We start from the raw sequence: 18191 nt of genomic DNA on the forward strand, positions 1-18191 counted from the left end.
CAGTGCCCATCCACCAGCTCAGCCCTCAGAAGTCAAGTTCATCGTCCTGGCTTATGACCATCTCCAAACAACTCCAGAGCCAAGAGCCTACCTCCCATTTCTGCATATACCCTACCACCACCACCACCTCTGCCTCCCATCAAGAAAGAAGTTCTGCCTGCTTGCTCTATGTGGAGAGAAAGACAGATGGACAAACAGCACAGAGGTGCATTCCCTCTCTTGACTGCCCCAGTACCTCTTCTGCTCAAGTGCTGTGACGTGGGCCTGAGGTGACGTCTCCAGACTGGCGCTGCTTTGGGGTGGCTCTGGGGCTGATTTCCTCCATCATTTCCTCCTACAAACACCCACTAATCTCTGGTTCTCACCCAAACCTGGCCTTGTCCTTGAAGAGTTCACAGTCTACAGAAGTGACAGATGCAGGCAGAGGCAATGACAACCAGAACCATCAGGGCTGCAATCATGAGGATCAATGAAGGCTAAGGAGGCCCAGAAATGGAGATGGGGCACTTTCTGGAAAGCTTTCTGGAAAAGATGGCACTGAACTGAGGACAAGATGGAGAAAGAAGTCCAAGAAGAGGAAAAAGGCTGAGCGAGCTAGAGTCATGATACCATAGTGACAAAGAGGCACAAGCCGTAGGGGAAGGTGGCAAGATAGGCTCTGGACGGCCTGCTAAGTGCAGGGGTGAGGTGCGGGTGTCCTGGCTGGCTGGGGACATTGGGCCCATTTGACTTAATGAAGGCATGAATAACCACCCCTTCATCACATGAGACTATCACTTCAAGTTCTAAACCGATCACTTCATTCAATCCTCTCACCAGCCCAGAGGCAGGCAATGCTTATCTGCAACTAACAGATAAGGAGATAAAGATAATACAAAGAGGAACCTAGGGAGAAGGCAGAAAAGTTTCCACAAAAAAGCCAGTTTGCCAAACCTTTTCCCTCCCCTGGCTGTGACTGCAGTCTCCACTTCCCTGCAAGCTGTCCCGTGCCTTCAAGGCCCTTCTGCTCCAAGCCACCTTGACAGCCCAGGTTAATACATTATTGAGCTCCTGAGGGGTTGATGGTGGCCTTTCCACTGTTCCTTGAAGAACCCGAGGCCCAGAGGTGCGGCTGAGCTGGATGGAGCGTGGGGCAGGGCTGGTGACCAATGCCAGGAGCTTTGGCATCGTAGGGGAGGGAGGCTTGAAGCTGGAGTGAGAAGGGAGCTGGAGGGGGTGAGGGGGTGTCAGGCAGCCTGGAGTCATTCCACTCTCCCCTTCCCCGCTTCAGTCTTTCTGGAAGACATCTGATGCAGAGAGCTGGATAAAGCAGGGGGACCTCTCCCTTCCCACTGGGGCAGTCAAGGAAGCAGTGCAAAGAGGTCACTCAGGGAGCAGACTAGAGCCAGAGCTGGCTTTTCCCCCCTGCTTCACCATTCAGGAAGAGCTCTGTCTGGGGTGTGGGGAGGGGATCTGTCCATGGGGACCTATCCCAAAGTGACCTCTCTAAATTGCACATAGGACTGTGACTCTCCTTCCAGAGAAACCCCCCTTAGCTGTGAATAAAGTGAGTATGATGTGGCTTGGACTGATGTGACATGCCTCGGGCAAGGTGACCTTAAGAATCTTGAAAGCGGATAACCCTGGTCCCAAACTGCAGCTCAGCAACCACTTGTTAGAGACACTTGGGAAGGTTCTTTAGCCTCTATGAGCCTCAGTGTCCTCGTCAATAAGATGAGAATGGCAGTTTCTACCTCCTTGGTTGTTGAGAAGAATGACTGAGACGATGCAAAGCACAGTAAGAAGTCCTCAGGAAATGTTAGCCAGTGTTACTCTTTTTCCTACAAGAATGTGTTTCCATCATGTCTGGAGCAAAACTGCTTTCATAAGAAAATTAAATAACTTTAAAACATTGAGCGTACATACTCTATGACCCAGCAATTCCACTCCTATGGGAGTATCTAAGAAGAAAACTCACATATGCACAAAGGACAGCCTTATGAGAATATCTACTATTCAAATAGCAAGACTCTGGGAACCACCTCAATGTCCATCAAGAAGGCCGATAAATAAATGGGGGATCCTACATCAGGTGGTACATCACACATCAGCGAAAACGGGGACCAAAGCTGCAAGGATTAAGAAGGCTACATCTCAAAAACCTGAAGCTCAGTGAGAAAAAGCAAGTTGTGGAATGACTCATTCTGGGTGACTCCATTTATGTAAAAATTTTTAAGTCAGAACAAGCTACATTTTCTTAGACTTATACACACTCAGCGAAAGAATAAAAACATAGAATGGCAAAACCAATGATACTGTAATAGTGTTGTAGGATGACAGATGGTAGCTACATGTGGGGAGCACAGCATAATATAGAGAAGTTGAATCACTATGCTATACACCTGAAACTAATGTAACACTGTGTGTCAACTATACTCAAATAAAATTTAAAAACTAAAAATGCAAATGCCAAAATCAAAATTCAGGATGGCAATTATCTCTGGAGAGGGAAGTGGGGAGGGTCCACAGAGGCTTCAAAAGTCTCTGCTATAATTTATTTCTTAACAAGAAGAATATGAAATAAGTGGGCACAATGTTAACATCTGAAAAAGCTGGGTGGCAAGGACATGGGGTTCATTTTATTACCTGCTATATTTTTCTGAAGGCTTAAAATATTTCATAATTTTTTAAGTGGTGGAGATTTAAAGTTTGGTTTGTTTACCACTGATCCACAAATACTGGGTTGGGCCCAGAGCAGGCCTTGGGAGTGTTTGCTGAGTGACTGAGTACCTATTGTGAAGGCAGAACTGCTTTGCCTCTGCTCTGCTCAGACCCCACCAGGGTGGCACTGACCAGGGACAGGAGCAGATGGACCCGTGTGGCCTCAAAGAAGAGGGGGACCTGGAGGGCATGCAGTGGGGCAGGTATGGTTCAGTATGAGGACGTGTGAGGGAGATCCACCAGTGCTGGAAGACTGAGCTTGCTACCCTACAGGTCCATGGAGGGGCCAGAGGAGCCTGGACTCAGGCAGATATATGAGTGTGCAAGGAAGAGGGATGGATGTGGCTTCTAGCTTGGGAGTCCAGGATTCTCTGATAGGTGCCCTGTTCCATGCCTGCTTTCTTTCCTGGAAGCTTCTTTCCTAGGCACACTAGGGTGGTGCTTAGTCAGGGCTGGACAGAAGGGACCTAACAGGCTAGAGATTTACAGACTTCAGCTCAGAGCAGGAAGGGAGCAGCCATGCCTGGCCTCCCTGTATTTTCCAAAGGAGGGACCAGAATTCCAGGGAGGATAAAGGATATGGCCCAAATCATATAACAAACGTGGTCAGGGAAAAACTCACCAGGCAACCATCCCCCAGGCCAGAGTGTCCCTCAGTGACCCAACTTCTAAGCTTTCACCCAGGATGCACACACAGGTGCTGTGGAGGCCTCCAGCTAAGGCTGGCACCCGCCCCCGTCACCTCCCTGTTCACATGTTAGCCCTGAGGCCCTTGGCAAATATTGTCCCTGGTGGTGAGGCTCCAGGTAGGGCAGGCACACCTCCAGGCTCACCTGAGCCAGATCTCCACCCAGCAGCCTCCCAGCATGGCCCTCAGGAGTTGGCCCCTACTCACCTGCGCCCAGGAAAGGGCCAGCTGCTCCAGGTCTCCCAGCTGCTAGCAGCTATCACTGCTACAGGGGCAGTATAGGGATTCTACAGGGTTCCTCAGTGAGGTGGGGAAGAGCAGGAGAGCCATATTGGAAGTGACAACACCCACCTTTACTACCCCAGTTCCTGCTGCGCCCAATGGGCACAGCTGATTCATATCTTAGCCTTTAACTCCTTCAGACATCCCCGAAGATGGGGCAGTATGGAATGCGGGTGAGGGCTCCAGCATCAGCGAGAGCTGAGTTCAAATTCCAGGCCCACCACTCACCTCCTGGGTAACGGAAGGCAAGTCACTTAAGAGCTATGCCTCAGTTTCCTCAACTGTAACGGAGGTGAAAACAACAGAGCCCACCACAGGTGTAAACGCCACGAGGAGAGGAAGGCGGCTCTGACGTGGCCGTTACTACAGCTCCATGAGAAAGTTGGGACCCAGAAGGGAGCGACAGCCCCAGGATCCCCGGCGCCTCTACTTCCCTCGCGCGAGCGTCCACAACCCCCTCCCTGCTCACCCGCGGCGGCGGCTCCCGGAGGCCGGGCGGAGCGCCGGGCGGGGCGTGGGGGGCGGCTGGGAGCCGCAGTGCGGGCCGCCAGCCGGAGGCGCGGGGGAGACCGGGCCCCGCGCCCGCCCCCACCCCCCAACCCGGGCCCGGGGCCGCTCCAGACGCGCACTTACCCCGCGGCCAGGGAGTCCGCGGCGCCCGCCGAGCTCATCGCGGAGAGGGGCGGGCAGCGTGCCCCCGCAGGACGCCAGCCGCGGCCCAGGTGCTGCCGCCGAAACCCCGAACCGGGTGCTGTGCCGCCGAGCCGCAGACGCGGCGGCCGGGGAGGGGCGCGCCGGGGGCGGGGAAGGCGGCGGGGCCGGGCCGGGGCTCGGTCGCTTGCCGGCGCAGTGGGGCCGCGGCCGCCGCCTGTGTGCGGCCGACTGGAGGAGGCTGGGGCTGGGCGGGGGGCGGCCGCGGGATGCGCCCCCACCCTCAGCTCTCAGACGTGAGAGGCCCTGGCACCCACGGTCCGCCTGGCCCATGCCGAGTGTCCTCGCTGCGCAGCCCCCAGGGGCCGAAGCTCCCTCCTTCCTCACACAGCCCCACGTATCTGTGGCCAGAAAGTTCTCTTAGACCTGAGGTCCATCTCCCAGTCATCTCTCCCCTCCCCCACCCCAGATCCCGCCTCGCAGCGGCCCCCACCTGAGCCCTTCGTCATCCTACTGCATTGGCGGGGGGCATTCATGCTGAGAAAGACACAGCCTCCAGAGTCAGGCTTGGGTTTTAATACTCCCCTTTGCCCACTGCCGCACTGTGCGTGCAGCACACGAGAAAGCGGAACAGAACGTGGTTTAGCACCCACTGCTAGCCCGGGGTTCACAACGGTCTTCTCAAATCATCCCCAGAGCTGCCATTTTACAGAGATGGGGCACAGAGTCTACGTGACTTGCTCAAGTTAACTCACCTAATAAATGGCAAGTCCTGATTGGAACTGGCCCTCCTGACTCCAGGGTGGACACTCTTGTCTCTCTTCCCCCCTCGGTCCCATTCTCTCTGAGTCCCCAACCCTTATACGGAGTCATCCAGAACACTCCTCAAATGCTCACTGTGTGCATAGCCCTAAGGTACATGTCTAGGGCCAGGACTGACGCCCACTTGGCGTTCTGGCACAAAGAGTCACTGGTCCGTGAGGAGTTAACCAGCCACCACTTCCAGGCCCCAGATGCTCTTAATCATGACTCATCAGAGCACGTGGCTGCCATTAGAACTGTCCCTTTACAAAAGCAGAGGATAGGAGGAGGGACTCCAGCACCCCTGGAGCAACCCTTAGCTCCAGGATGTCAGAAGAGGAAGCAAGAGGAGCCTGGTAGAGGCAGGCCTCTTAGGAAGAGGGCTGCAGACTGGCTCCTGGGAGAGCCAGGTAGACTGAGCCTGGTGGCAGAGGGGAGAGGTTTAGAAGATTCCTGTTTAAATCCAGACAGGCTGTCTGGAAAGGTAGTGAGTTCTTATCCTGCCCATATGTGAACAGAGGCTAGATGTTCACTGGCAAGGATCATCGCATGTCTGGGATTCTCAGACATGAGCACAGAAAAGGTAATTAACTACAAGGAGTGGGCTATGATGAGATCTACTGTCATCTAGAGGACTCCAGATAAGAAAGAATGCAACATAGACTGGAGGGGTGGGGAGAGGGCTTCCTGGAGAAGGTGGGCACAGAGTTGAGCCTCGAAGTTTATATTGTTTATACACAATAAAGTCGTGGAAAGGGTGTACCAGATGGGAGAACAGCATGGGTGAAAGCAGCATGGGGTGGGCAGAGGCACACCCATGTCCGCTGGCATTTGTGAGGCTGGTGAGAAGACCAGCAATGTGTATGAAGAGGAGCCTCAGTAATGAGGCTGGGACACCCTATTGCAACCCATGCCCATCTCTGGGCATTTGTACTAGCTCGTCCCTCTGCCTGCAACACACCTTCCTCCCTTATCACTTATTATTCATTCATTTAATCAGGGTTCAATTCAGAAGCTTAAAATTGGAAACTTTTTTTTTTTTTTCCCCGAAAAAAGAATCCAAATCTACCAATAGAAAACTGCCAGAGTCCTCCCAGAGCCATGGAAAGGGCCGGGTGAGTGAGCACTTCTGAAGCTTTATGCTACGTTAGATACAGGTAAATCTCCATTGGATTTAACCAACATTTATTAAGAGCCTGATATAGGCCCAAACTCCTACTCGCCCCGCAGGTTTCAGTTCAGGCAGCACCTCTTCCAGAAAGCCCTCCCTCCCTGGCGGGGTTAGGGGCTTCCTGGGCACACACTGCCCTAACCCCCTCTGACCTCCCCTCATCACCGTGGCTGACACCATCTGGGGGTGATGGGAGTGGAGTGAGGTGTGTATGTGATTGTCTCTGCTGTCAGACTGGGAGCTTTTGGAGGATCGGGTCTGGTCAGACATCTCTGTTTCTGATGAATCACCGAATACCAACACTTGGCCTAGCACTTTACCATTTCCCTCTGAGGTAATGATTATGATGACTGATGTCCACCAAAGGCTTACTCCATGCGACACAGGTTAAGTGTAGAACACAGACTATCTCATTTCATGCTCACTTTTAACCACCTCTCTGAGCCTCAGTTTCCTCATCAGTAAAATGGAAATACTGCCTGTTTCAAAGGGTGGTTGTGAGGATTAAGAATTCCTGTATCTATAATGCCCCCGTAGTTCCTGGCAGGTGACAGAGTGCTGAGCGGCGCTCCGGCGGTGATGGCAGCAAGGCAGAGGCTGGCATTCTCCCACTGTAGATGAAACTGAATCTCAACACCATAAGCAGCCAAGCTGCCTTCGGAGCTGGAGCGGTCCCCACACAGCAGTGGCAATGATGCTAGAGTCACTCACCTGATGAGTCAGAGCCCCAGAGTGGTCCACCCTTCAGGAGGGCTCCACCCAGGCAGCTCCCAGCCCCCAGGAGCTCCGGCTCAGCCCCAACCCTGGGGAGCCTGGGAGTCACAATTATTTCTGCCTCCCATCCCAGGTGACTCTGCTCATGTCACCTGCCCATTTCCACCTCAGGCTGATAGCCAAGCTGCGGGGACCCGGATAGTATGCTGAGTCCTGGGTTCCTTCCTCCCCTGCTGAGGGAGTTTCCTGGTGCTTTGTGCCTGAAGTTGCCAAGCCTGTTTCCTCTCTCATTTTCTCCCCTACCTGCAAGAACAAACCACCGGGCTCACCACACCTGATGGCCCTGAGAACCTCCATGGACTGCTTTTACCTGTACCATCTGTCAGCTTAAGAAGGCTCTCAGTAAGCATCTGTTCAGTGAAACCTCCTCAGGATGCTCCAAAAAGTTCCACAGAGGCTTTATCTCTCATCCCACAGTGGCTTTGACCAAGTGTGACTTGGACTCAGGTCTTGACTCCTTATCCTATGGGAAAAGTGTGTGGAAAAGGGGGTGGGTCACGGAAATGGGAGTGTGAGCATGTGAAAAGTGATACCATTGCTGTAGAAACAGCTTAAGTTGTGAAGCCTCCTCTGCCTCTACCTCTCTGACCCTATCTACCCATTTTTAAGTCTGGGATAACGGTGCCTGCCTCTCAGGGATGCTGTGAGGCTTTACTGGGCATTACTGAGGTGATGCGTCAGCCGCTTTCTTCTTCTCCCTCTTCCTTCTTCTCAGTCCCTTCCTCTAGGCCTTTCCCTGACATGAAGCAGCCCCCAACTAGCTCTACCAGCCCAGAACTAGCTGGTTGGACTCCAGAGGCCCTCCCCCCCCACACCCGCCCCTAACCCACCCAGGTGACTATACAGCAGGTTTTCTTAATTCAAGTCAGCCCCACCCAGCAGATTGCTGGCTTGAGCGGGTTAATAATTCACAGTCAACAGGCCCATCAACAGAGGGCCCTTAAACAGGGCTGTGACAATCACAGTTCTAAAATATTCCTTGGCAGGGGCTCCTAAGGAAGACCTAGGCTTACGTGTTGGGCCAGCCTCCTCCCTCCTCATGAACTCTGACCCCCCACTAGCTGTGTAACATTGGGCAAGTTACTGCCTCACTCTGGCCCTTAGGTTCCTCTTCTCCCCATAGAGAGGGGAGAGAAGGGTGGGCCAGGAGCCCAAGGCCCTTCCTTGCTCTGATGTTCTTGGTTCTGGGGTCTGAGCTCTTCTACCAAAGTCTGGCCTCCCAGAGCAGCTGAAAGTGGATCTGAGGAAGGAGCCCCCATCAGGCACAAAGGACCAGGAACATTTTCTTTCTTTCCCTTTTTTTTTTTTTTTTTTTTAATTGAAAAAAAGAGGCAGAGCTCTAATGAGGTGTTTCAGGCACTGAGTGGCAACTTGTCAGGGGTTAGAACTTGGGCTGCAGAGCCGGGAAGATCTGGCTGGACTCCTGGCCCCACCACATCCTAGCTGTGCAGCCCCAAGCAAATCACTCTATGAGCTTGAGGCAGGGCAGGGAGTGGTTTTGAGAGCAGGTTGGCGCCCCAGCTCTGACACCCTGGATGGGTGACTTCAACTCTGAGATGGGGATGATGATGGCACTGAGCTCATCAAGCTGTTGAAAGGATTAAATGAGGTTTATTTTAACATACATAAAGCACTTGGAACAGGGCCTTACCATTAATTTTTAAGCTTTAGTTTCCTCATCTATAATGCAGGGATAACAGGATTGATGTGAACGTTAAACGTGAACATTAAATGAGCAAATGGACCCCAAAGAGCTCTGGAACTGTGCAAGGCCGTCCAGAGAGGAGGGGTGACCAGAGAAGATGTGGATGCAGACCTGGCCAGGGCCGCAAAGACATCCCCTGGACACCTACCACGTACATTTATGGCAAATGTGTTACTTCCCACACTGCCACAGGGAGCAGAAAGCAGTGCCTTCTTTCAGAAGGGTAACTGGAATTTTGGACTGAAAACCTTAGAAAAGTGACCCAGTAACACCCAGGCAACAAATGTATCTGAAGAAACAGTCACAGACATAAAGATTTCTTATTCAAAGATGTTCAACACAGTGTTTTCTATAATAAGGACACAGCTGGTAATAACCTAAATGCCCATGAATGAAGAATTATTTCAATGAGTTATAGTGAATTTATAGGGTCAAATATTCTGCAGATATTTAAATTATATTTATAGAGAATTTCTTTGCCCAGACTACTACATTATTTCCCAAGTAGTTTCTCTGCTCCAGGCCCTGTCTCCTTATTGTCTTCACACAGAACCAGACCCATTTGATCTGATCATGTCACTTGTCTGTTCAAAATCCCACATTGGCTCCACATATTGTTCAGTACAAAACTAAAGTCTCCACATGGCCTTGAGGCCCTGAATGACATGCACCCCCATCTCTCTCTCTCTGACATCATCTCCCTTTCTCTCTCTCTCACATATTCAGCTACTCTGGCCTCCTTGCTTTTTTCCAAATATGTCAGGCACACTCCCACCTCAGGGCCTTTGCACTTGCTCTTCCTTCTGCCTGGAATGCTCTTCCTGCAGATAATCACATGATTACCCCTCCACCAAAAGGCTTCAACTCAAATGACACCTTCTCCGTGAGGACTTCCCTGATCATTCTGTTTAAAATGGAGCTTTTGCCTTCATCCTCCCTATTCTTTCATCCTGCAATATTTTTTACACAGCATGTGTTATTTTACCTCCTGAATATTTTGCTTATTCACTTATTTTCTGTCTCTACCTATTAAATTCTACACTCCACAGGGGAGGGATTTTTTTTTTTTTTTCAGTTTTGTTCTCCAATATATTTGCAGTACCCAGAGCAGTGCCTGGCACCCAGTAGGCACTCAGTACTTGTTACATGAATGAGTTTTCTGGAAGGTGGGAAAATATTTAAAAAGCAGAATACAAAAGTAGTACTAGAGAGAAAACCCCAGTGTGTATGCATTTGAAAAAGCACAGGGAGGCTTCATCTCCTCATCTATCAGAATCGGAGACAACAAGACCTCCCAGTCAGAGTTGAGGTGGATGGAAGGTGATGATGCGTGTCACATGAGGGCTTGGCCAAGGGCAGATCTCGCTGTTATGGGGTCACTGAGGCAGCAGGGTGGCAGGGGGTAGGAATGTTGAAGAGGCTGGGGCCTAGTTCAGAAGGTCCAGGGGAGAGAAGCCAGGGCTGAAGGGAGCTGTAGCAAGCGAAGGAGAGGGGGGACCAGTTGAATGCAGTGCTCTGCACTGAGCCTGTGGAGAGGTCATCCCTCTCTGACTGGCCTGTCCTGTGCTCAGGGATGGCACTTGGGTATGCCCTTCAGTCACACAAGTGTAGACGAAGTACCCACCCACTTTCTTGGAAGGACAGCAAAGTTACTTTCATTCTGAGACTTAGATGCTCTGTCTGGGGGAGGGTGTTTCTTAGCTGGAGATGAATTCTTGCAGGGGGAAGGTCTTCCCAGGGCCAACTCTGTGAGGGAGGGTGAGGGACACCTGAGGCTGTGGTGGGAACAAGCAGGAACAAACTTCATTCCGAAGGGAAAAAAGGGACTCAAAAAGTATGGAGCATCTGGCTCAGGGTTACTGGATAGGGCATCTGATGTCACACTCACTGTCACAAGTCCTAATATAATTGTCCTCCTGGGGTACACGGGATGAATCCAGCCACTAAGTAGGAAGAATTTTACCTAAATACAATAGATTTCTGAACTGCAGTTTCCATCTGAAGCAGGAAGGAAAGAAAATATGGGAAAACACCCACGGGGCCCTCCCAGATGTGGAAGTTTTGCAGTCAGGCTCCTTTCAGGATGGCTGAGGGGCTCGGCAAGGGGCCATAGAATCCTACAAATCTTCTGTTACTCATTCCCTGCTTCCTAAGGTATTTTAAAATATTACAGACTGGTTTTAGGTCAAGCTAGCGAATGAATTAGGAGAATTAGGAGAAAGGTCTATTCCAGCCTTGGGATGGGGTGATAAAGTGACAAGCTTCAGGGACATTGTCCTACAAGCCCCCAACCCCCAGGCCGGTGGGGCAGTGGTAGTGAGGCTGAGAATGGGACTGGGGCCAATAGTCACAATTGCAGGAGAGTGCACAAGGGACCGGTTCCCAGCTCCCACGGTGTCAACAACTGTTGGACTCTCAGAGGGAGGCACAGGGATACTCCAAGCAAATCCTATTTTGCGGTCTTCATGAAGCTATGATTTTACTTTAAGGTCTGCTCATTGGCCACAGTTACCTTACAATATCACGCCCCACCTCCGCAACTTGATTTTAGGGGTACTGCTTCTTCCCTCCTCTCCAGCCCCACTGGCTGAATGGTAGGTGCCTCTCATTTGACTCCACCTCTCAGGGCACAGTGACTTGTTGAAGGAAGGGTCAGCTGGAAATTTTTCCCTGAGCTTTTTCAAATGAGACTGATGGAGAAACCCCTTCCTCTTCTGGCCTGGGGGCACTAATGACAATAATCAGTAACACTCCTTGGTTACACTGACTGTGTGTTAGGCACTGCTCTCAGCACTTGCCACAAACTGATTCACATAATCCTCACAACAACCCTGTGAGGCAAGTCCTAACATTAGCCTCATTTTACAGATGAGAGTGAAATTTGGAAAAGTTAAATAACCTGTCCAAAGTCATACTGCCAGAAAGTCCCAGAGTCAGGATCCCCAAATCAGCCTGTGTGGCTCCAGGATACTTTTCACTGCTTTGTCTTACTGTCCCAGGACTTGAGCTTGGAAGCTGCTGGCAGCCCTGCCTGGCACAGGATGGAGAAGTAGGTGAGCATTAGGAGAGAATGGAGCCGACCGCAGAGAGAAACTGAATTGAGCAGCAGAAATATTCAGGGGAAGGACAAGCAACTCAAATCGCAGATTTGAAGATAAATCAGGAACTTGCACGCTGGCAGAGCTAACACAGCAGCCTACATCATCTATTTCCAACTGACCTCAAGACAGGACCAAAAACGTCCCAAGTCAGAATCCCTCTGTAACTAAAAAAAAGGGACGAAGGTAACCTGAGGGTTTCCCATGGCATCCTCCCGAGAGATCGAGGATTTGGGGGCTGCAGTGTGCCTCCCACACCAGAACCCTCTCATACCCCATGCAGCTGCTCTGGACAGCAGAAGGGAGATCAGAACCCTGGGATCATAAACCTCAATATCGTAGAACATGGTAATTTAAATCCCGATTCTCATAATTCACCAATGCCTTAATTCACAGAATCTGAGAATCACAGAGGTGAACACTCAGCACTGGCCTCCCGTCCAGATCCTGTCCCAAGGAAGGAACCCCAAAGCCACTCCAGGATTCCAGCCATCAAATTTGAAACCACCTACCTAGAGGCATCTGAGAGTTCCTGGAGCTCAGGCTCAAACCGAGGGCAGGAAACTGGGCAACTGACAGCAGCCCCAGGACCTGAGCCTCTTTGGCTGGGCCCCTCTGTTCTCAGAGAGCTCCCTGCCTCCACCCCCCGCCCTGCCCCCGCAGCTCTGCCACTTACTCTCTCAAAAGCCATCTGCCCATCTACACTTCCCTCTTTGCTCCTGGTGCTGCCTTCTACAGGAGGAACAGCCATGAGTGGGGGCTACTGGTATGGCTTGGAAGGGGCCTTGTTTATAGCACCAGTAGGTGGCATTCCCCACTGTAAGATGTGTGGGCACCATTTCTATCTCATAACCTTGTTGGCTATCCATGCTGGTGCCAGGAATCCCACCCTTGATTCCCAAACCTTTCAGAATTCCTTCTGTTCAATGGGAATACCTTAGTTACCTCACACCACTGCCAAGAAGAAAGTGAACTCACATTTACTGAACACCAAATATGCCCCAGTGGCTCTCTGTGAGGTCCTTTCCAGTGGGACTTCACTAGGGCTTCCCACCACTCAGTGAGTAGCTTATTTTATAGCTGAGTAAACTTGAGTTCACACAGACCAAGTAATTAAATTTAGGCCACAGAGCCAGTACGTAAGCGGCAGAACAGGGGCCGGACAAGCTCTTCACCTTTGGGCCAGGCTGTGGGAGATCAGACAGTGTGGTGGGTGAGGGGGGAAGGTAAAGTCACAGGTCCTGAGCTGGGAGAAAGGAGATCTGGGTTTGTGCCTCAGATATGAGACTTTGTGGGCACAACTGGGGGTATTTGTGTCCAGCAAGTTCCACCTGAAGTATAAAGGCAATGTGTTCAGGCCCTCCCATATTCTCCCTCAAACAGGCCCACGGAGGATACAGAGGCCTCTACTTGGCTAGAGTCTCCTTTCTCCCCCTCCTCTTCACTGTCTCTCACTTCTCTTCCCTCACTGGTGATTCTGGGTCTCATCTCTCAGCCTCTCTATTCACCATTTAGCTGTTCTTCTTCCTTAACTTCTCTAATCCGTACCCCCCGCCCCCTTCATTCTCCTCATCCACACCCCAGCATCCCTCCTGGATCATCATGCCAGCCTCCCCTCTTGTCTCCCTACCTCCCTCCACACTGTGACATCAGCAACATACACACATTTGAAACTCAGAAGAAGGTTCCTGGTGCCTAAGGACAGAACACAACCAAGTTCTCATAGGCTGGGAAGACCTCAGGCAAGAAATTCTTCTGGACATAGCCATTCTTCTCTATCCCAACCGGGGGATCTCTCCTTCCTCGGAAATTATTCTTTCATGTCTTCATCAAAACTGAAGCCCTGCCCCCTCTGCACATGTAGTGAGGAGACAGAAAAAGGTAACCCTGAATCAGTGTTGAAATGGTTTGTCCCTCCGCAAAATCCTTTTTTCCTGAGGTAGCAGGATCATCTTTAAATATGTAAATCCGCTCCCTGACGCCCTCTAGTGGCTTCCCAACACCAGTGAAATCCAAACTCCATGCCCTGTTCTGGGCAGCCTGCTTCCTGGATCCCATCAGACACTGGATTCACCTCAGGACCTCCTTTCTGCTCCTCAGACACAAACCACACTGTGACTTCTGAGAATGCTCTAGGAATGGTCTATTTTATTGTCCATCCCATGGCCCTCTTTAAGGCTTTACACAGCATTGTTTATTTGCCTATTTGTGTGGCCTTTTTTTTCCTCTCGAACACGGTCTCCTGAGAGCAGGGAGTTGTGCCTCTGAAGTAATACTATATCCGCAGCACCTAGTACAGTGCTTGGAGCATGTTATATGCTCAACAGTGTTTGTTAAAAGACTGAATGAGAATCACGAGAAAGAAGCAAAGATGTTGAAAGCCTCTGAGTCTGACTCAAAGGTGGGGTCAGAAAGGCTCTCGAAAAGAGGTTACCTCAAGTTGAGTCTTAACTGATGTGAATGTCAGAAGCAGAAGTGGAGCAGACCCGGGGTCCCAGATAGTATTCCAGGCAGAGGCAACCCTGAGCAGCCTGGCACAGCTGTGAGAGCACTATAAAGCAGTCGGTGTTGCTGGACCAGAGTGAGCGCTGGGGAGTTACAGGAAATGGGCCAAGGCAGGTCACAACCTCTCTCCTCAAGAACTTTGAACTTTAACCTTTACGTGATGGAGAACTGTGGAAGTTTTAAAACAGAAGAATGACATGGTTTGGCTTGTGCTTTAGAAAAGATCCGTCTGAAGGATGCATGGAAAGGAGAAGACTGGAGGAACTGGGAAAGTTAGGCGCTATTGCAATAGTCCAAAGGAGAATGAACAGCTTTGAGAGACACCAGAGAGAAAATCAGCAGGACTCAGAGACTGGGGTGGAGGTAAGGGAGGGAGGTGAAAGGGATGACTCCCGGATTCTGGGCTTGAGCAACAGGGTGGATGACAATGCCATTCACTGAGATGGGAACACAGGGAGAGGAACAGGTTTAGGGGTGAAGATGTGAAGTGTGATTTGGGGCTTGCAGAATTTGAGGTGCTCACAGGAAAGTCAGATGGAAGTGCCGGGAGGGCAGTTGGATTGCTCTTCTCTAGGGAGTAAGGAGGGTAAACTTTAAGTTATGTAAAGGAAAGGAATTGGTGTCTAAGCTCAGAAGAGAGGTCAGGATTGTCCCCTCTCCTCTTTCTCAAGAGAACACATCTGGAGACACCAACTCATCCAGGAGGTGGGGACCGCTGGGGAGGTGGAGGCAACACACGGGAGACAATGATATCCCTGATGGGTTGAGCTTGGAGGAGCTGTGGGGCACATAATCCTACCCTGGACCAGCACTGACACCCAAGATTTCCCCCCCACACACACACAATGCTGCCCCCAGATGTGGACAACCGTGTTGGGGCGCGGATGGTCTGCTTGCTCTCATCTGTCCCGGCACAGAGGGCGCGGAAGACCAGGTGCGTGTGAGCAGCACCCCAGAGGGCTGACACCGCAGCTCAAACCTGACTCCCACCCGGCCCGAGGGCTCACCTGCGTACCCTCGCAGAGAGCGCGCAGATGACGGCACCGGAAGCGGGGCTCCGGTGCGACCGCAGAGGGGTGGGGTCCGCATCCCTTGTCCCTAGGCCCAGCCCCGGCGGGGGCCGGAACACGTGAGCCACGGGGCACGTGAGGGTGCGAGAAGCGCCGGGCTGACCCCGCCCCGGCCCTCCGGCCGTTACCCCGCGCCCAGCAGCCCGCGCACTGCGGTCGCCCGCTGTACCCCTACAGCTGTCCCTCCGGTCGGCCGCCGGCAGCCGCCCCTCCGTCCCGTGCGCGCCTCCAGCCGAGGCCCCGTTCCCGCCCCGTACCTGCGGTCGCTCTTCCCGGAGGCCGCCCCCTTCCAGGCGGTCAGAAACGCCATGGACGCGGGCCGGACTCAGACGGGGGCGCGGGCGGCCCCTCGTGGCGGCGTGGGCTGTAGCGGCGGCTCCCGCGGCAGCACCTGGACCGGCGGGCGGATGGGCGGGACGGGACCGGCGGCTCCTCCCCGCCGCGGCCGGGCACCTCCCTGCCTGCCCGGGACGTCGGTGCCCCCGGAGCGGACCCAGGGTCCCAGAGCAAGCCCATTCCCCTCCAGAGCCGTCGAGACCCATCATTAGTCACAAGGAGAAGCTGAGGCCCAGGACGTCCAGGGATTTGTCCCAAGACCACACAGAAGGCCGGTGGCAGCACCGGGACCTATTCCAGGCTCTCCGGTCCCAGTCTAAAGCAGGTCCTCTGAATCGAGGGGCGACGGTGTCACAAACGCCTTTCTCTCCTGCTTAAGTACAGAACACTGCCTTACCAGGGCCGCACATGGATGGAGTCAAGTGCTTGGGACTGCAGAAGAGGTTGGGGGGCAGACAGAGGAACAGGGAGGTAAGGAAAGACCTGTCTAGCCTGAGAGTAGAGGTTGCTGACAGGCAAGGCACTGGAACAGGAGGCGTCCATGGCAGGCTCAACTAAGGACTAGGAGCAGGGAGAAGGATCAATCCAGGTCCAGTGTGAAGGATGGATTCAGGGGTCCCTAGAGACTTTTCTCAGTGAGAGGAGCAGGGTGAAAACGGGCGGGGCAGGATGGCTAAGGGACCATTTCTGTCTCCTTTTGGGCTGGGTCTGTATTGTAGGCACTTGAGCAACACAAATCCTTTGTCGACTAAGTGTGACTGATTCTGACAAGTCTGAGCCATTCTCTAATGTGCCAAACCCTAACCCAGGTGTTTGACACAAATTCTCATTTAATGCCATTCCATTAAGTATTCACTCCCATTTTAGTTGATGAAACTGGGGCTCCAAGAGGAAAACTGACTTCTCTGATACTAAGCTGTGAAGCTAAGTCTTAGACCCAAGTCTGTCTCTCCCATCTGGTGCTTCCCCCCCTAATCCCACCTGAGGTCTGCAGGTGGGCTGGGCATGGAGTGGCAGGCCTGGGAAAGCAGGGGACAGAAGCCTTGAGGATTACCTGGGTATTTTCTCTCAATTTTCCTTGGTAGGGAGCAGAGAAAATACGACCTTTCCCCCTTTCTCTGAGAGCTCATGTCATGGTCTTGGCAGATCAACAAGACCCGAGAATGTTGCCTATCTGACCACACTGCTAGAGCCTCCAGATCTGGAAATTCCAGTTACATGCACCTGGGGGCCCAAATCCCTCAGCCCACAGAGCCTTATCCAGCTTGGCAGCATTGTGCACTACAGATAGCCAACTTCCTCCTGGGCTCACAGGCATGAATACCACAGGGCCTCAGAAACTTGGTCTGCTGTAGGTCCAGAGCCCAGTCAAATCCCATTTGGAATTAAAGCCCCACCCAGCCTCTGAGCCTACAGCTAATACTATTTCCTCCAGGAAGCCCTCCTGTATCTCCCCAGCGGTGGAATCTCTCCTTTTTGTGTCTTTTTCACAGCATTTAACACTCCATACTTTCTAAACTTAATTAACAATGACCAGTTTCATCTTCAGATTTCTATCTGAAAATACAGAGAATGTCTCACATTTTTGTCTTCCATGGAGTCTGGCACCCCTGCTACACTAGTAGGTGCTCAGAGCAGAGTAAATGAATAAGGAATGCATATTTATATAATTTCCACTTTGTGAAAGGCACTTTACTTACTTACCTTTACATACACTATTTCTAACTGGGACAACAACTCTTGTGAGATTATTTGAGTCTGAAGTTAAGAAATGTTCCTAAGATCAAGTCAGGAGCTGGGATTAAATCCCAGGTTTCTTAAACTTCAAGGCTTGTTTCCTGTTCTTCATCTTCGCCTTTTCCTTTGTCATCTTCATTGTCATCACCATGTTTGTCTAGAGCTGTTAGGCATTATTCTAAACTTTTCAGATATACCAGCTCATTTCATACTCAGAACAATCTTATTAGGTATTTCCTTTTAAAATTCCAATTTTTATAGTTGAGAAAATAAGGCAGAGGATTAAGTAATTTGCTCAAGATCACAGAGGCCAATTAAGTGGCACAGTGAAGACTTAACCCAAGCAGTCATCCTCAAATTTCTATCTTAACCCCAGCCCCAGTCCGCCTGCCAGACAAGCTCTTAGAATTTCTCAAAGCTTATCTTATTTTGAATCTCCTAACAACCCCAAGCTAGAGCGGGTTTTATTCCTTCCCTTGCTCTGGAGCCAGACCGCCTGAGTTAAGAGTCTGGGCTTCACCCTTTGATAGCTGCACGTGACTTCAGGCAAGTTATTTAACCTCTTTCTGCTTCAGTGTTCTTATCTGAAATGGGAATTATGTAAAATGCAGAAAAGACAAGCACCCAGCACAAGGGTTGTTGTGAGGGCTACATGAGTGAATTCAAGCTGAAC

At 51.5% G+C, this 18191-nt stretch overlaps 1 protein-coding gene across 10 annotated transcripts in view; it reads right to left on the reverse strand.

The window, feature by feature from the left end:
• The window catches only part of TTC39A (tetratricopeptide repeat domain 39A), a 48556-nt gene extending 32759 nt beyond the window's left edge, over nucleotides 1-15797 (reverse strand). For 2 of the 10 annotated variants that reach the window (XM_032844137.1, XM_032844136.1), the window contains exon 1: nucleotides 4304-4431. In XM_032844137.1, coding sequence (XP_032700028.1) covers nucleotides 4304-4341 — 38 coding nt within the window. In that variant the 5' untranslated portion in view covers nucleotides 4342-4431. Of the gene's footprint in view, nucleotides 1-3322; nucleotides 3390-3739; nucleotides 3840-3898; nucleotides 4097-4139; nucleotides 4175-4303; nucleotides 4432-5076; nucleotides 5097-15702 lie in introns of those variants that run through there. The other 8 variants (XM_032844141.1, XM_032844142.1, XM_032844133.1 and 5 more) reach the window with 7 other exon arrangements.
• Between the last annotated feature and the right edge of the window lie 2394 nt (nucleotides 15798-18191).

The sequence above is a fragment of the Lontra canadensis genome, unplaced genomic scaffold, assembly GCF_010015895.1.
Source record: "Lontra canadensis isolate GAN:19392208 unplaced genomic scaffold, GSC_riverotter_1.0 scaffold148, whole genome shotgun sequence".
Classification (NCBI taxonomy): domain Eukaryota; kingdom Metazoa; phylum Chordata; class Mammalia; order Carnivora; family Mustelidae; genus Lontra; species Lontra canadensis.